Source organism: Mus musculus, chromosome 11, assembly GCF_000001635.26.
Source record: "Mus musculus strain C57BL/6J chromosome 11, GRCm38.p6 C57BL/6J".
NCBI lineage: Eukaryota > Metazoa > Chordata > Mammalia > Rodentia > Muridae > Mus > Mus musculus.
The window spans coordinates 3963410-3980463 of NC_000077.6; the positions used below are offsets into that span (position 1 = coordinate 3963410).

The 17054-nt window shown below is 48.8% G+C and overlaps 1 protein-coding gene across 1 annotated transcript; it reads left to right on the forward strand.

Annotated features, from left to right (window-relative positions):
• Positions 1-565: 565 nt before the first annotated feature.
• Positions 566-16595, forward strand: Pes1 (pescadillo ribosomal biogenesis factor 1). Its single transcript, NM_022889.3, has 15 exons — positions 566-651; positions 4854-4933; positions 6024-6177; positions 7216-7325; positions 9788-9959; positions 10040-10129; positions 12120-12236; positions 12331-12405; positions 12626-12712; positions 12879-13009; positions 13363-13488; positions 13607-13791; positions 14217-14374; positions 14462-14623; positions 15418-16595. The coding sequence occupies exons 1-15, from the start codon at positions 628-630 to the stop codon at positions 15499-15501; spliced, it is 1755 nt and encodes a 584-aa protein (NP_075027.1). The 5' UTR covers positions 566-627; the 3' UTR covers positions 15502-16595.
• The last annotated feature ends 459 nt before the right edge of the window (positions 16596-17054 follow it).

Below are 17054 nucleotides of genomic sequence, written 5' to 3' on the forward strand. Positions count from 1 at the left end.
CTGGGTTTACAACGCCTAGCAACCGTTGCCATGACAATTGAACTCCCTTAAACTCACTGGCCTAGCATTACAAAAACTAGTAGCTTTAGGTTTAGTGAGCATTTCTGTTTTTGTTTGTTTGTTTGGTTGGTTTGGTTTTTAAAGAAAACATCAGCCAGGCGTGGTGACACACATCTTTAATCCCAGTACTCTGGAGGCAGAGGCAGGCGGATCTCTGGATTAGAGGCCAAACTACAGAGCTCTCTGAATCCCAGAAGGCTCCGGGCTGTCTGTCTCCCATCCCTTCAGTCCTGCTGTATCCCAAAATGCACTGGGGCTCGCGTGCTCAAACAACCGTGTCTAGGGTGCTTATAAAACTGCCTAAATTTCCATGTTGCTTTAAAGCTTGTCTATAGATTTTGGTAACTAAGAAAAGAACTGAAAGAACTACCACAATTGTTGAGCTTTAGAGAATTTGGTTGTAAATAACGAGGTCGCCAAAAGCACAACTTTCTCTGGATTTGTACAGGCATATTTTCAGACAGCCCTCAGCTGGCGGCGTGGGGTCCTTCAGGGCCCTAGGCAGGGCACGTGCGGGAGGAAGTAGCTCTGGTGTTCTGGCTGCCTTGAATTTCTCAACGTGGAGCTATGGGAGGTCTGGAGAAGAAGAAGGTGAGTGAGTTCCAGCGGAGGTCGGAGCTCCGGCTTTATCACTTTCCCTGGCCTCTGGGGACCGAGAAGTCTTGAGACGGCCGCCGGAGCGAACCTTCTGCACGTAGGCCCCTGGAAGCCGGGAAGAACTGTGACGGGCTTTCTGTGGAAGGAGTTGTGGAGACAGGCGGAGCCGCCAAAAGAGTGATCAGTGACCAACGGGACGTAGAATTCATTATCAAGACTTGGGACTTTCTTAATTGAGCCAGGCCCGGTCCTAGGTACTGGGAATTGAGAAGTAAGCAGTCAGATGCGGCCCCGCTTTCCCAGTGTCAACTTCAGATAAAGTGGCTAAGGGTTTTTAAGTGCGCTCCTGAGAAAGGGAGGGAGGGAGGAGCAGTAGAGTGGAGAGTATCAACAGGCGCTTAATCCGATTAGTGTTGTCTTGTAGGTCCTCTTCTGACGTAGCATTTTAGTGGAAATCAGTACTTAAAGAACACTTTAGTCTGGGGCATGAAAATGTTGGGAAGTGTGGATGGTCCCCAACCTTCCCCTAAGAGAATTCTCGGCACTCAGAGAAAGGAGAGACTAATATCAGCGTGCAGCTGTAGCTTCCAGCCGTCTCTTAGCCGTCTCTGTGTTTGATGGTTTATATGGGGTTAGGCGTTGTCACAATCTTATATTTTAGGATGACCCTTTTGTTCCTTTACAGGCTCTGGTTATGATAGTTTTATCTTTAGCAGATGGAACTTGCTATCCGTGTGATATTGGTGGTGCTCAATTCTCAAGGGAGAAAATGACCTTTTTTTTTTTTTTCTTTAGAAAAGGGGAAAGGGTGAGCAGGTTAAAAGCAGAAGTCAGTGCAGTTTTAGCTCTGTTGTCTCAGATTAGAGACAGTTTCTTCTTCCTATGCAACCTTGTTTCCCAAGTTTAAGCTTCTTAATCATAATTAATGTGAAAGCTTGCTGTTTTTCTTTTTTCATTCAGAAGTGCTTAGCAGAGAAAACAGAAGTGAATTCCACGGCCAGTAGGAAAGAGAGGCAGGTGGTGTGCAGGGTTTTGGACAGACAGTAGCATGGCTGTGAGATGTAAATAAGTGAGGTGCTGTCTAGGTGAGGCTGGGGCCGTATCATGTGAGGCTGGAACTTATTCTGAGTGGAGAAGACAAAGAAAGTAAGTGACTTGATCTGAGTTATTCTTGCTTCTGTAAGGAGACTGTGGGTATGAAGTAACTTTGGGATAGGAATGAAGAAGATGAGATGGGCTCAAGTCTTTCCTTTGACTTGCAAGTTTCTGGTAACAATCTGCTTTGTTGTTTTTAATTACTTTTTTTAAAGTTATTTTTTATTTATTTTTATGTATATGAGTGCTCTATCTGCATGTATACCCGCATGCCAGAATAGGGCATCAGATCTCATTATGGATGGTTGTGAGCCACAATGTGGTTGCTGGGAATTGAACTCTGAACCTCTGGAAGAGCAGCCAGTTCTCTTAACCACGGAGCCATCTCCCCAGCCCCTTTAATTACTTTTTTGAGACTATAATTGCATTATTCCCCCTTTCCCTCCAAACCTTTCCATATATTCTCACTTGCTCTCCTTCAAATTCATGGCCTCTTTTTAAAATGATTTTTATATAACATAGTATATATATGTTCCTAAATACATAAATACACCTGCTATATACTAGTGTGTGTGTGTGTGTGTGTGTGTGTGTGTGTGTCAGTCAGTGTGTGTCAGCGTCAGGGTTGACTGTTTGGTATTGGATAGCTAATTGGTCTGTTCTTCCCTGGGTAATACTGTTTCTCCCACTCACAGTATTGGTTGCCTGTAGGGTTCACATCTCTTGGCCTTTCTTCTATCCATGTTAGCAAGTCTGTTGTCCTTGTTCAGCTTATGTTTAGGCAGCCATGTTGAGAGACTTTCTGGGTGTAGTTTCTGACATCCTTGGAGACACAAATCTCAGCAAACTTCCTGATCCTCGGCTCTTGAAGGTTTTCAGTTCCTTCTTCCCCAGTGATCCCTGAGCCTTGGGTGTAGGAGTTGTTCTGTGGATGTATTCATTGGGAGATTGGGCTCCTCAACTCTGCGTTTTGGTTGGTTGTGGTTTTCTGTAATGGTCTCTATTGCACAGCAGTTCTGAGATGAGGACTATACTTCTCTGTGGGTATAAGGACAAATACTTTTGAGTGTAGTCGGGGATTATGCTGGTTTGTGAGGTGGTGGTTGTAGGTTCTCCTTCAGGATTGCATAGCCCAGGGTAGTTGGCTGGGCATGCTTTTCCTATGTTGAGAGGGTCTTAAGTCCAAGTAGAAAATTGTTTGTTACTGCCCTGGTGTTCACACCTCTCCTGCCCCCTTTACTGTGCCGTGCTGACTGCTGCTGTGGTTTGTAGACATCACAGCTGGGCAGGACTGTGGTTGCATCCCTCCCAGTACCATGAAAGCTGGGCCTCGGGGAGGAGGCGTGCAGGTCAGTTTCCTCAGTGGCCTCTGATTCCTGCCTCTGAAGTGCATGGTGACTGCAGCAGGAGGGATTTAGTTCCTCCTCTGGGGAGTAACCAAGGGCAGCATCAGTAGTCTGTAGTGGGGTTAGTGGTGGGATGGGGGCTCACTGTTAGCACAGGCTGGCCTGGAACTCATGATCTTCCTGTTTCTACTTCCTGAGTTTGGAATTACAGGTGCTTACCACCATGCCTAGCTCAGTGGGAAATACTTTTCTATTTGACATTTATTTAGTGTACGTTTGTGTGCGTGCATATGTGTGCATGTGTGTCCCAAAGAACCACAGTGCACATGTGGAGGTCACAGGACAGTTTGCAGGAGTTGGTTCTCTCCTTCCACTCTATGTGTTTTGGGATCAAGACTGGCGACAGCTTTTACCTGATGAGCCCTCTCACTGGCCTCAGTGGGAAACATTTATGATGCAAACTGGGAAGCACATCCTTGGCTACCCCAAGGCTTAGCCTGGGCTGTTCCCAGTAGACAGTGGATGGCTACAGGAAAGGCTGCATAGTGTTTCATAGCTGTGGGGGCTGGGGGACTACATAGGTAGTTCAGGGGGCTTTGACTCTTAGAGCTGTACCTGGGTATAGAAGGTCCTGCTCTCGCTTCAGAGGAGGATCTTAATCTGGGGTGGACGTGGATGGTTATTGTTTCAGGCTCTTTGGAACCGGATGCTGTTTTTCTCTCTAGCAATGATATAAACGAACAGTACCATCTTAACACTACAGATATCCAGATGATTGAACAAGACAGCTTGCTTCTTGGAAGCAAGTTAGAAACCAGGCCCATTGTCTTCCTCACCCTCAGCATTTAGCTTAAAGCTTTGAACATAGTTACTGTCTGGTGAATGAAGGGGACTTGGGGGGTGTGTGGCTTAGGGCAAACATTTTCAATTAGAGTGATATTACCCCTGAGGGAGGGGGAAATGACCAGGAGATAACTTAGATTTTACAGTGCCTTGCAGTCTATCTCAAAGGAACATAGTCTACCCAGATCTTTAGTAGTACTAACATTCAAAGGGGCTGAGGGGAGGAAAGTGTGAGTGGTTGCTTACGGGGTCCATATAAAAAGTCTAGTGGTGAGGGGATTCTAAAGGGACAATAAGATTCGAGATTAGTTAGACAGCCAGGCTCTGGACTCAGGCCTGCCTTTAGAGACCCAACCCTAGCTTTTTTTTTTTTTTTTTTTTTTAATGTGCATTGGTGTTTTGACATGTATGTGTGTGTGAGACTGTCAGATCTTGGAGTTAAAAACAATTGTGAGCTGCTATGTGGGTGCTGAGATTTGAACCCAGAACCTCTGGAAGAGCAGTCATTGTCTCCAACCCCAGCTTTTAAGCTGTGTGGCTTGAATGAGCTGTTGTACTGAGCCCGTTCCTTTGCTGTGAAATGGGTATTCTGATGGCACTTACCCCACAAGCCTGTGGGGATTGAGTGAAATCAATTGTGGTGGAATCACTATGCTAGACAGGATGTGGAGCTGGTGCTAAGTACTTCAAGACGAGCATGGAGTGGATGCACTTCTCTGTGTTGGCAGCTACAAGGACAGTACCAAGCTCCTTTGGTCAGGTCATCTCACTCCCTACAGCAATCCCCATCCTGGAAACATCTCTGCCACCTGCCCGGAACCTTAGCTGTCTCTAGAATTCACTTTCCCCACAGTTGGACGTTACTCACTCCGTCATTGCTAATGAAGAATTGTTTGCTTTTTCTTCCCTAAGTATGAACGAGGCTCTGCCACCAATTATATCACCCGAAACAAGGCCAGGAAGAAGCTGCAGCTGAGCCTGCCTGACTTCAGGTGAGGTTGAAGAGGAGCAAAATCGGGGTCCCTGGGAGCCTGGATACTGAAATGAGCGCACAGTGAAAGCTCAGCCACCTCCCAGCCTCCCTGAGCTGCTGTGGGCTCTGTAATAGTCTTCCTCACCGCTTTGCTGGGAGCTGAGCTCTGCCATCTGTGGCCTGGGGAGGAGCCAGAGGACTGGTTCTTCACGTTGGGCTTTTACTCCCTTTGACAGAAGACCTGAGTCCTTCAGCTCTGTCTTGTAGAGTCAGATCTAGATGTCTCTGCAGTCAGTGGGTCCTTCCATCAGGCTAATCCTGACCTCTCCCCTGTGTGTGTGTGTGTGTTTGCGTGTTTACGTGTTTACGCATGTGTGTCTGAGCGTGTGTGTCTGTGTGTGTTTTGGTTAGAGATTTTTGTTGTTTTGAAGAGAATTTCTTGTTTGCTTGGTTCTTTTATTTGTTTTTTTTGCAGGGTGGACATTGAATCAAGGGCCTCACATAATGCTACTTAAACACTCTGCCACTAAACTATATTCCCAAGCCTGTTTTTTTCTGTTTGTTATGAAAAACAAACTCCCATAGTCCAGACTGGCCTTTTTTTTTTTTTTTTTTTTTAAAGATTTATTTATTGTTATATGTAAGTACACTGTCGCTGTCTTCAGGCCCTCCAGAAGAGGGCGTCAGATCTCATTACAGATGGTTGTGAGCCACCATGTGGTTGCTGGGATTTGAACTCAGGACCTTCGGAAGAGCAGTCAGTGCTCTTAACCGCTGAGCCATCTCTCCAGCCCCAGACTGCCCTTAAACTTGCGCTCCTCCTGCCTCAGCCTCCTGAGTGCCAGGAGAACAATTATGTACCACTGTGCCTGGCTGTCCCTCAGCCCTTTGTCCTTTATATGTCTGAAATGTTGACTTCTCAGTATGGTGTTTGCTGGTTGCTTTGTCAATGTCCTTTCTACTTGCACTGTATGTTTAGGACTTGAGATCATCAGACAAACCCACTTGAAAGATCTCCAAGCACAGAATCCATGCTTGGTCACTCATGATTTCTAGGCCCAGCTGTGGCTTTGCCCCTTTGATGATTTAATAGATGGCTTATCTTCCAGGCGGCTGTGCATCCTGAAAGGTATTTATCCTCACGAACCCAAGCATAAGAAGAAAGTTAACAAGGGTTCCACAGCAGCCCGGACATTTTACCTTATCAAAGACATTAAATTCCTCCTCCATGAGCCCATCGTCAACAAGTTCCGAGAGTACAAGGTGAGCCCTGGGTTCTGGGTGTTTGCAGCGTTACGAGTCCCTGACCTTGGCCAGGTTGCTGAGCCACACTGAGGGTCATTCAGGTTCAGTAAGATTGCCTGTCTACACATCCTTTGCATGGGACCTATGCATAATGTTAACCAACTCTGCCCCTTCAAAAGATGATTACTATTATTTTTGCCCACAGGGGAAACTGGTACCATTTCAGGGGCCTTTGGTGCCTTCTCTGCTCCTCAGTCCTTATTCTAGCTCTTTGTCAGATTGCCTCCAAGGCACCTGCTTTAGTTCCATACACAAGCATACATGCTCAAATGCCACAGGGACAGCAGACACCTATTCCACCATGGGTAGAGAGTGGAAAGTAGACTTACTGAAATTAAACTGCTGTGTCTGGCTCTTGACTAAAAATGGGGTTCTACAAGGAGTGGAGGAGCCACCTGGTGGCCAGCAGAAATCTGGGCAACCCCAGTGGCTGGCTTTTGCAGCTACATCAAACAGTGCTGGAAATAGGCAAGCAGTGGGAGATGTGTCCAAGACCTGCTGTTTATCAGCCCACATAACCATTCCGGCCATTTGAGGAGCTCTGGGGCTCGTTTGAACAGTTCTTGGAAGGAAAACCACGTGTTGGTTTGGAAGATGTGGCCATGTAGTTTAACTCAGGTTGTTGTTGTTTTGTTGTTGTTGTTTAACAACTAGTTTTTGGGTGGTGCCCATAGGAGTTTACAGTAAGGGCTAGCTCCTCTAGCCATACTCTGCCTCAGTGCAAAACAGCTGATGTGCCTTCTCATCCCAGGTAAATGTGGTGTCAACATAGCCTTGCATCAGAGGCGGGGCCCTAAACCACCTCTGGTCATTATCATGGGTCTAGAGCTCCATGCAATGGGCTGTTTGGCATTCTTGAGCTGAGGGGCCTGTTGGCCCAGGCAAACAGGTATGACCAGTTTCAGAAAGCATTGAGAAGACCCTGCCCCATGTTCATCCTCCATAGAGGAGATGCTCAGAGGCCCTGGCCGAAGCCTCATTGGTCCCTTCTTCCAGGTGTTTGTTCGGAAGCTCCGCAAAGCCTATGGAAAGAGCGAATGGAATGCTGTGGAGCGCCTGAAGGACAATAAACCCTGCTACAAACTTGACCACATTGTCAAGGAGCGGTGAGTCCTGCACCTCAGAATGCTGCTGTTGCTGCTGAGTGCTGTCCTAGTGTTAGGGATGAAATGGGCTCAAGACCAGCACTTGACTGATAGTGCATGTCCTCTTAGAGGAGTTAGACCAAAAGCCAAGCTAGCAATCAGTCCTGATTGTAAGTAGCATTGGTTACAGTAAGGGTTGTAAGGCAGCATGGAGAGGGCTTAGGTGTATGGTACAATTGCATACTCAGAGAGGTGTCTGCAAAATGACCTATTTGGGGCAGCCAGGAATACACTTCATGAGCAGAGACAGCAGTACCTTCAAAGGCCCCATGGTGGAAGAGCTGGAGCCACTAGTTCCCATACTACAGACTTAGAAAGCATGGTAAGAGAGGTCTGGTCTTAACTGTTTCTTGCTCAGCCTTCCAAAGACCCCTCCCAGTCACTAGCTGATCAGTGACTTCTGCCTTTTCTGGGGAATTGGGCAAATGCCTGAAGACCCTTGTAGTTCCTACAGTTTGGATGGAAGCCAGCATTGGTGCTAAATATTCTTCAGTGTTCATAATAGTTTCCACAACACTTTGGCCTGGAACTAATTAAGTGTAGAACTACTAGGCTATTATCTCTGTTCTGTGCAGTGGTCTAGGCACACTTAGTTCCAGAATGAAGGGGCCTAGCTTCCTTCCTGGGATCTGGAGGGCCTTGGCCTGGAAGATAACAGTTGGTATCAGGAACTGGATGCCAGAGGACAGGAACTCCTGAGCAAGTACACGTTACTAACAGACATTTTGGTAGCTCCTGTCCTGCCTATGACATGACCTTTATATGGAAGAGATAGTGGGTGTGAATGAACCCAGAACAAGCACCTGGGTTCATTCACAAAGCAAAAAGTCTCCTTTACCAGAACCAAAGCCGGGTGGTCTAGAAGAGGCGTGTGCTTGACCTACAAAGGGCCTGGGGTGTTAGCTTTGTCTACAGAGTAGAAAGTTAGGAAACTTTGAGGCACCAAGGGGGCTGAAGAAGGATGCTTCCTCTGCCTCAGGAACCTAGGAAGCTGTCCCATCACCTGCCAGGTCCCTAAGGCTTCCCTTCATCTCTGCCTGCTTTTGAAGTCCTGGCAGCCCTCTCAGTTGTCGTAAGCAGTGTTGCCTGTGCCCTTCAGAGCCCTTTATAACATGGCAGGGCAATCTTAGTTGTTGTTGTTAAAGACAGGGTTTCTCTGGAGTTCTGGAACTTGCTCTGTAGACCATGCTGACCTAAAAAAATCTGCCCTGCCTCCCAAGTGCTGGAATTAAAGGTTTGAATGGTTTTTTGAGACAGGGTCTCACTAGCTCTGACTATCCTGAAATTCATTGGCCTCCAGCTCCCAGAGATCGCCCTCCCTCCCTCCCTCCCTCGCTCCCTCCTTCCCTCCCTCGCTCCCTCCCAAATGCTGGGATTAAAGGTGTGCTCCAGCACACCTGGAAAGACCTTTTCTCCCAGTGAGCCTTCCTAGACTGTGGTTTAGATGCTGGCAGCTCTGGGGATGCCGAGCTTGAGGAGGGAAACTGAGTCCTGCATATTTGTCTTTACTCGGTGTGTTTAGAGCCACAAGAGGTGGGTGGATTGGTGGTTTGATTTTTGAGATAAGATCTTATAGTGTAACCTAAGCTAGCCTGGAACTCAGGATACTTCTGCCTCAGTCTCCCAAGTGCCAGGACTGCAGGTGTGCACCACCACAGCTGCTTAAAGACACCGTATTTTAAGTCATTTTTGTTCAGCAGTGCCTTTTTCTAGATAAAGCTGGAGTTAGATGAGGCCTAGTGACCCAGTTAGGGTCACAGCTCAGTTCAGGTACCACGACTTGAGATGGAGTGTCTTTTGTGTCCCACACTTCTGTCCCTTTTTTTGGAAACCACCAAAGCAGTTGTGCTTTGACACCTTTTGAGACAGGTAAGACCCTATCTCAAAAAATCATTCAATCCCAGCACTCTTGCCCAAGTGATACTTTGTCTGCTTCTTCACTCACCACGGCGATCCTGGAAATCCGTGATTACTCTAACTGGACAGGGTCCCAGTTAGAGATGGATCTGTCAGATACATGCATCGGACTGCTGAGAAACGGGAAGACAAGACCACCCAGGTGCCAGTGCGCCTGGGGAAGGAAGCCCACTTTCCCTGGCCTACTAGGTCGACTTCCCGTTTTTCCTTTTTCTCTGTGGGCCTTTCCAGTTTCAAGTAGAGTCAAAGAGCCATCAACTTGGTGTCCTCGTTCACAGAAGGTAACATGGGGAAGGTTCCTGAGGTCCCAAGAGTTCACTGGAACTTTCTAGTTTTCAGTGGCTACAGGATTGTTTGCAGATGCATGGCCAGCTGTGGGAAAGTTGTTGCTATCACCATCTGAGGAAGTAGCTGTGGCAGTGCCTAGCTTGGGTGTCAAGGCCTCTGGATAGAGGGCCTTGGAACCCAATGGAGTGGGCATGAATGCTGCCCTCTCCACCCTGCAGGTACCCCACATTTATCGATGCTCTGCGGGACCTCGATGATGCCCTGTCAATGTGCTTCCTCTTCTCCACCTTCCCTCGGACTGGCAAGTGTCATGTGCAGACCATTCAGTTGTGCCGTAGGCTCACTGTGGAGTTCCTGCACTATGTCATCACTGCCCGAGCCCTGCGCAAGGTGAGCTGAGGCTCTTCTGGGGAGCCCTGGTCCTGCCCTGTCACTCCTTGGCTTTCATGCTGTTCTCCCTCCCTCCCCAGGTCTTCCTGTCCATTAAAGGCATTTATTATCAGGCTGAGGTGCTGGGTCAGCCCATCGTATGGATTGCACCCTATGCTTTCTCCCATGATGTAAGTGTGCCTGTTGGCAGGGCTTTGTGCTGTTTCCTGGAAAGGTGTTGGTGGGGTGCTGTCTTGGAGTCTAGCCCTTGCTTGGTTCCTGATTATTGGCAGCTACGCGTGATGAGAGCCAGGGACAGAATAGGGACTATGCTCTACAGCCCAGTCGGTCAATAACCCTGATCAGTCACAGTTCTCAGTGTGATATGAGCATAGACGCATAGGCTAAGCCTGACTGTCCACTCCAGCACCCCTGCTAGAGCAGTGCTTCTCAGCCTTCCCGACACTGCCATTCTTTAACAGGCTTCCTCATGCTGTGGTGACCCCAACCATAAAGTTATCTTTGTTGCTACTCCATAACTAAATTCACTGTTATAAATCATAATGTAAATATCTGATATGAATATGGTCTTAGGTTACCCACACATTGAGAACCGCTGTGCTAAATGGTCTTGGACATGTTCCTTCACCTTCTGCTTCAGTTAATATGCTACCATCTTCTCAGCCTTGCCATGAGGACTTCAGGGAAAAGAAGTCTTGAAAGAGCCTGGTTCTGAATGGTAGCAGCCTTTGTGCTTACATGGCAGTAAGGGCAGCTTTGGAGGCCAGGGATGCCTGGTGCTTTGTACAGCTACCACCTGGATCAAACGGCAGAGCCAGGCCTCCTCTCAGACCCACTGGGGTCCTTGTTCCCACTCTGTCATGACATACCATAGCAGAAGTGCTTTGCTCCTGTCTCCTTTGCCAGAGGCAGGCTTGGGAAGCGAGGGTACGTTACATGGCCCTTCTTCCCCTCTCCGTTTCTCTGCTCCTCCTCCTTCCTGCCTAACTTCTTTGGTCCTTTCTGTCTTTCCTTCTCTCTGATGTGGAACTCCCATTATGCTCAGACTGGTCTTTGTGTGTCCTTGGAGTGGTGAATAGGGCCCTGTGAGGACCAGCCTCCACACAGCTGGCCCTGGGGGAGGGGCATGGGCTAGCCATGCCTCCTTCCTCCCAGCTTGCTGCCGACTGCTTCCTCTCAGCGATGGGTGGTTGTAACAAGGACCCCCATGTGCCCCTCCTCTGGGCAGCCAGTGCTGGGCATACATACAGCAGTGGGACTTGGGGTAAGGCAGTGGTGAGGGCAGGGTGTACCTGCCCTGCTCAGTACCATGGAAAAGGGTGTTTGTGTTCAAATTCCTACCAGGGAAACTCTGGTGGCATAGGGTGCTGCCCAGTAGAAAAATGGAGAACTAGCTCAAAGTCCTGGGTACCCCAAGCTGAAGGTACCTTGTGATCATGATCAGTTTTGACAGTTCTTATTAATGGTTCCTGTGTATTGTGTGCCTCCTAGTGGTTAGCAAGGCTTGGTGGGGCTCCTGGGTAGGCCACTTTGACTTTAGAGGGTAGGCCTACTCAGAATTAAGACACTTTAGTCTAGCTTTAGGTGAGCTCTGCACCTCTCTGCCTGCTGGGGAGAGTGGTCTACCTCTGCTCAGCCTAGTATTGGGCTGGGTTAGAGATGGAAATGCTAAATTGTGAGCTTCATCACAGACTCTCCAGGATATGGAGGGATTGAGTTCTGCTCACCTGCTACAACCAGTGGCACCTGGCTTTCCAAGGCACCTTAGTCAGTAGATGCCTGTCATCTCTTCTGGGCTATGGACCATGTGCTACACACATAGGCCTTGCTGGGCTCTGGGAAGGTTGCTTTCCTAGTGCTCAGAGCAGCCCTGAAGCAGATCTTGAACACATTCTGGGATGGGTGGTGGAGAAGGCATGTGCCCTATGTCCCGCTGACAATTGACAGAGAAGTGGGAGGGCCAGGAAGAGATAGGGCAGGCTGCAGGGGAGCACTGTAGATCCCCTTGCCTCTGTCCTGGTCCCCTGTATCACATGGCAACTTGGCACTGGCCTCCATAGCCTTTAAGGTCTCTGTCCAGAGCCTCACTTGTGGGTCTGTGGGCGCACCTACCTCCCCCCTGTGCTAACGAATGCTGATATGCCTGTCTCATATCTCCAGCATCCGACAGATGTGGACTACAGGGTCATGGCCACCTTCACTGAGTTCTATACCACGCTCCTGGGCTTTGTCAACTTCCGTCTCTACCAGTCACTCAACCTTCACTACCCACCAAAGGTAGAGCCCTAGAACCTTTTCACTTAGCTTGGATCTAGCCCTTCTATCCCCACCCTGAGGCAAGAGACTATAGGTGTCGCTTCCCTCTTCTCAGCTTGAAGGTCAAGCCCAAGCAGAGACAAAGATCAGCGAGGACACATATGCATTGGACTCTGAGAGCTCTATGGAGGTAAGAAGGGCTTTGGGAGGCATTGGCCTTACATCATTCAGATGGTCTTTGTACTGTGGATACTTTGGTGTTTTGTTAGGTGGGTTGTTGTAAGACTTACCCTTAGAACCCAGACCCAAATGTGACCCTGTAGCTGGTTTTGTTCCCCACCCACCCCACCCCCAGATGAGGTTCCCTGCCTGCAAGCAGGCCTCCTTGCAATTCTACTCTCTCCCTACAGAAACTGGCTGCCCTCAGTGCCAGCCTGGCCCGAGTGGTGGTGCCTGCTATAGAGGAGGCTGAGGCTGATGAATTCCCTACTGATGGGGTGAGTGAGTACTGTGCTGCCTTCCTTCCTGGAGTGCACAGGGTGGGACAGGATGAGGGATGGGGCCAGTACCTAGAAGCCATGGGATCTAGAAGGAAACTCCAGTCTCTGTCTTCTGGTGGAAATGGCTGGCCTGGTTGTGTGAAGCTTGGCCCCTTCTCTGCAGGAGGTGACAGCACAGGAGGAAGATCGGAAGAAAGAGCTGGAGGCACAGGAAAAGCACAAGAAACTCTTTGAAGGCCTGAAGTTCTTCCTGAACCGAGAGGTGCCCCGTGAAGCATTGGCCTTCATCATCAGGTGGGGAGGCTTTAGCCCCTATGCTGTACAGTGTTCCAGTCTTCATCCTAGCTTGGAGGCCTGTTGATAACATCATGAGCGTGTCTCCACTTCTCACCGAGCAATTATGTACAGGGTGCTTGGCCAGACCTCATGCAGACATCTTCAGAGCACTCAGCTGCAGGGAGATCTGCTGTTACTAGCTGAGGTTTTAACTGCACCAGGAGTGTAGTTGTTATCCCAGACAGAAGACTCTGGGGCAGGGATAGGCACTTCCTAGAAGGGTGGATTTGTAGGTAGTAGATCCAGAGAAACCAGCTTACAAGGCAGGCATCTAATGCCTAAAAGACTTATGGTTTCTCCTGTGCCTGTAGGAGTTTTGGTGGGGATGTATCCTGGGACAAGTCTCTGTGTATCGGAGCCACCTATGACGTCACAGACTCATGCATCACCCACCAGATTGTTGACCGGCCGGGGCAGCAAACCCCCATCATTGGCAGGTAGATTTTCAAGGCCCTCGTGTGCCTTGTAGGGGAGGTTGTGTGCCCTAGGTCTTGGTGATACAGTGGTACCCTCTGGTTATTCCCTTGTGACATTTCTTTGGCTGCTCTGCACCAGGTACTATGTACAGCCCCAGTGGGTCTTTGACTGTGTGAATGCCCGGCTCCTCCTCCCTGTGGCAGAGTACTTCCCCGGGATGCAGCTGCCCCCACATCTTTCACCCTTCGTATCTGAGAAGGAAGGAGATTACATTCCCCCTGAGAAGCTGAAGCTCCTGGCTCTGCAGCGGGGAGAAGACCCAGGTGAGCTGTGCAGGGGTGGGCAGTTGTATGGACAGGCTCCTCTGGGTGCCCCTGCCTCTGTGCCCAAGCTGGTCATTTCCCTTGGCTACAGAGTTGGCAGACCCCAAGACAGCTGGAGCAGAGAACTCTCAGCCCTGCAGGCATTTGCAGGGTTAGTCTGGTGTTGACATTTGTAGTCATCTGAAGGGAGCAGTTAGCTGAGCAGCATGCCATAGGGTTGTCAGTTTTCGCACAGGTATCAAGAGTGTTCAAGAGCGGGCCTTAGAGTTTTCTTTGAAGGCAGCTCAGCTGGGGCTGTAGGAACTGTTAGGGGTCATTGGTAGGGCACCCTTGAGATGCATTTGGAATGCATGTAAGCAGCAGAGGCAAGTTGGTGCTGGGGAAGAGCATGTGTAGGCCTTTCAGAAGTTACCTGCGATCTGCAGGACACTTGGAAGAGGAGGAGGAGGAGGATGAAGATGATGACAACGAAGGTGATGTTGCAGCGGAAAATGAAGAGGAAGATGTGGAAGTTGAATCGGAGGAGGAGGAGGAGGAGGAGGTGCACCTTTCGGCCTTGGAGCAGCACAGGCTGGAAGAGAAGGTAGGAAGCACTAGGCAGCGCTATCCCTGGGAAGCAGCCTGGTTAGCCCAGAAGGCCACGTTCACATGCAGATGCACTGTTCCCCAGAAACCCCAGGTTATGGCCGGCACTGTGAAGCTGGAAGACAAGCAGCGGCTGGCCCAGGAGGAAGAGAGTGAGGCTAAGCGCTTGGCCATCATGATGATGAAAAAGCGAGAGAAGTACCTTTACCAAAAGATCATGTTTGGCAAGCGGCGCAAAATCCGAGAGGTAGGTTCCTGTCCTAGGATCAGGCCTCCACACAGCTGCACAGAGCTCTGGCCCCCAGGCTGTCTTCTGGACGGACTCTGGGCCATTTGATCCTGGCCTCTTCCTTTAGACTTTGTTGATTTGGTTTTATATACCTGGGAATAGAAACCTAGGTCTTATGCTAGACAGTCTCCACCACTAAGCAGCATAGCTGTCCTGTGGATGGAGCTATCTCACAGGCTCAGGAAGAACTGAAGAAAAAGGAAAAACAAAACAAAACAAAGCAGTTGAGCACTGAGGCCTCCAGAGGTGGCTGGCAGCCTTGCCTCTTAAATAACAGAACCATGTGTCTTCTCAGTTCTTCCTATGACACTAGTGTGACCACCTTCTGGAGACACCCAGAGCAGACCCTGCCGACCTCTGACTGGTTCTTAGGAGCATTACTTGTAGCCCAGGAAGGAGTCTTGTTCCCTGTCTTGCCGTCTTCCAGTAAAGGCTTGAGTGGAATTTGTCTTTCCCTCAGAGAAGCTAATGGAAGAGTAGGCCTGGATTCTCCAAGCTGGAGATTTGTGGACCATGAAATAACGAGCTGTATAGCAGTGGTAGGAGCTCTGAGATTTGTGGACCATGAAGTAACGAGCTGTACAGCAGTGGTAGGAGCTCTGTCCTTTTGCCCTAAGGTTCAAGTTGAAATCTTTGGTAGCTTTTCTAGAATAGAAGTTCTGCTAGAAACATTAGCCCCAGTAAGGGAAGAGCCCCCTCTCGCTAGCTCACCTCCTCCCTCCCCAGCCTGAGATCCTCTTTCCTTCTTACAGGCCAACAAGCTGGCAGAGAAGAGGAAAGCCCATGATGATGCTGTGAGGTCTGAGAAAAAGGCCAAGAGGACAAGGCCCGTGTGAGCTCCAGTTGTCCCTCACTGAGATTTGGACTTGGCAGAAGCAAGCTAGTGAAACACACATACACACCAGCCAGCACTCTCATACTTTGGTGGTATGTGGCTAGCCCCAGCCGCCTTTGTGGTTCATGCCAGTGCCTGGGCAAAGAGACCTCAACCCAACGCAGTTCTTAATCCAGGAGTCCGTCTGACATCCTCATTTTCCTTGGCTTTCTACAGCCTCCTACATAGCTGTGCCCATCCTGTGCTCAGGATGCTGTTGCGGAGTGAGGGTGGTGAGCTTTTATTATTAAATGGTTGGATCTTTACAGCCAATTGGATTCTGTGTTCAGAAGCCTCCCTGGGATTGGAGAGGTGTCATCCTCTCCAATCCAGATGGGTTCAGGCACACTAGGACTCCCGAGTTCAAGGAAGGTAGAAAAGACACAGGTTCTGGGCTTGGGTTTCAGTCACACTTGCCCTGGCCTGGTTCCTGTTTCAGCTCAGGCTCTACTCTGAACCTCCTTCCTCAAGTTAGGGTTGGAAGTTCTGGAACCTTCCCACAAGCAGTATGCTTGTCCAATTCAGTCATGGTCCATAAACAACTGTCTTCCCTCACTTCCTGCTGGAGTTCCTGAGAAGGTGAAAGGAGGCATCTAAGTTGAGGTTTCCTTTGCTGTGATGAAGCACCATAACCAAAAAGTAAGCTGGGGAGAAAAGTATGTATGGCTCACACTTCCACATTGTATGTACAAAAGTGTGTATGGCTCACACTTCCACATTGTATGTACAAAAGTGTGTATGGCTCACACTTCCACATTGTATGTACAAAAGTGTGTATGGCTCACACTTCCACATTGTATGTACAAAAGTGTGTATGGCTCACACTTCCACATTGTATGTACAAAAGTGTATATGGCTCACACTTCCACATTGTATGTACAAAAGTGTGTATGGCTCACACTTCCACATTGTATGTACAAAAGTGTGTATGGCTCACACTTCCACATTGTATGTACAAAAGTGTATATGGCTCGCATTTCCACATTGTATGTGCAAAAGTATGTATGGCTCACACTTCCACATTGTATGTACAAAAGTATGTATGGTTCACACTTCCTCATTGCTGCCCATTATTGAAGGAAGTCAGGATAGGAACTCAAACAGGGCAGAATCCTGGGGGCAGGAGATGGTGTAGAGCCAGAGAAGGGTGCTGTTTACTGGCTTGCTTTACAAGGCTTGCTTAAATAGAACCCAGGACTACCAGCCTAGGGGTGGCACTACCTACCTTTGCCCTCCCCCATTGATCAGTAATTGAGAAAATGCCTTACAGCTGGATCTCCTGGAGGCATTTTCTCAACTGAGGCTCCTTCCTCTCTGATAACTCTAGCTTGTGTCAAGTTGACACACAAAACAAGCCAATACAACTGACCCCTTGTCAATCTGATGCACAAACATCACTATTAAGCCACAACCTTTCCTTTCTTACTCATCCCCAAGATCTCACATAAATGACTTTAAAAGTCCCACGGATTTTACAAATTCAAATACATTAAAATTTCAGTCCCATTAAAATAG

What these genes read in the sequence shown, in the direction of transcription:
- Pes1 (NM_022889.3), top strand. Translation starts at nt 628, where the DNA reads ATGGGAGGTCTGGAGAAGAAGAAG. An exon ending in CTGAGCCTGCCTGACTTCAG is followed by an intron (nt 4,934 to 6,023) that starts GTGAGGTTGAAG and finishes CTTATCTTCCAG; the next exon opens with GCGGCTGTGCATCCTGAAAG. An exon ending in CCTATGCTTTCTCCCATGAT is followed by an intron (nt 10,130 to 12,119) that starts GTAAGTGTGCCT and finishes TCATATCTCCAG; the next exon opens with CATCCGACAGATGTGGACTA.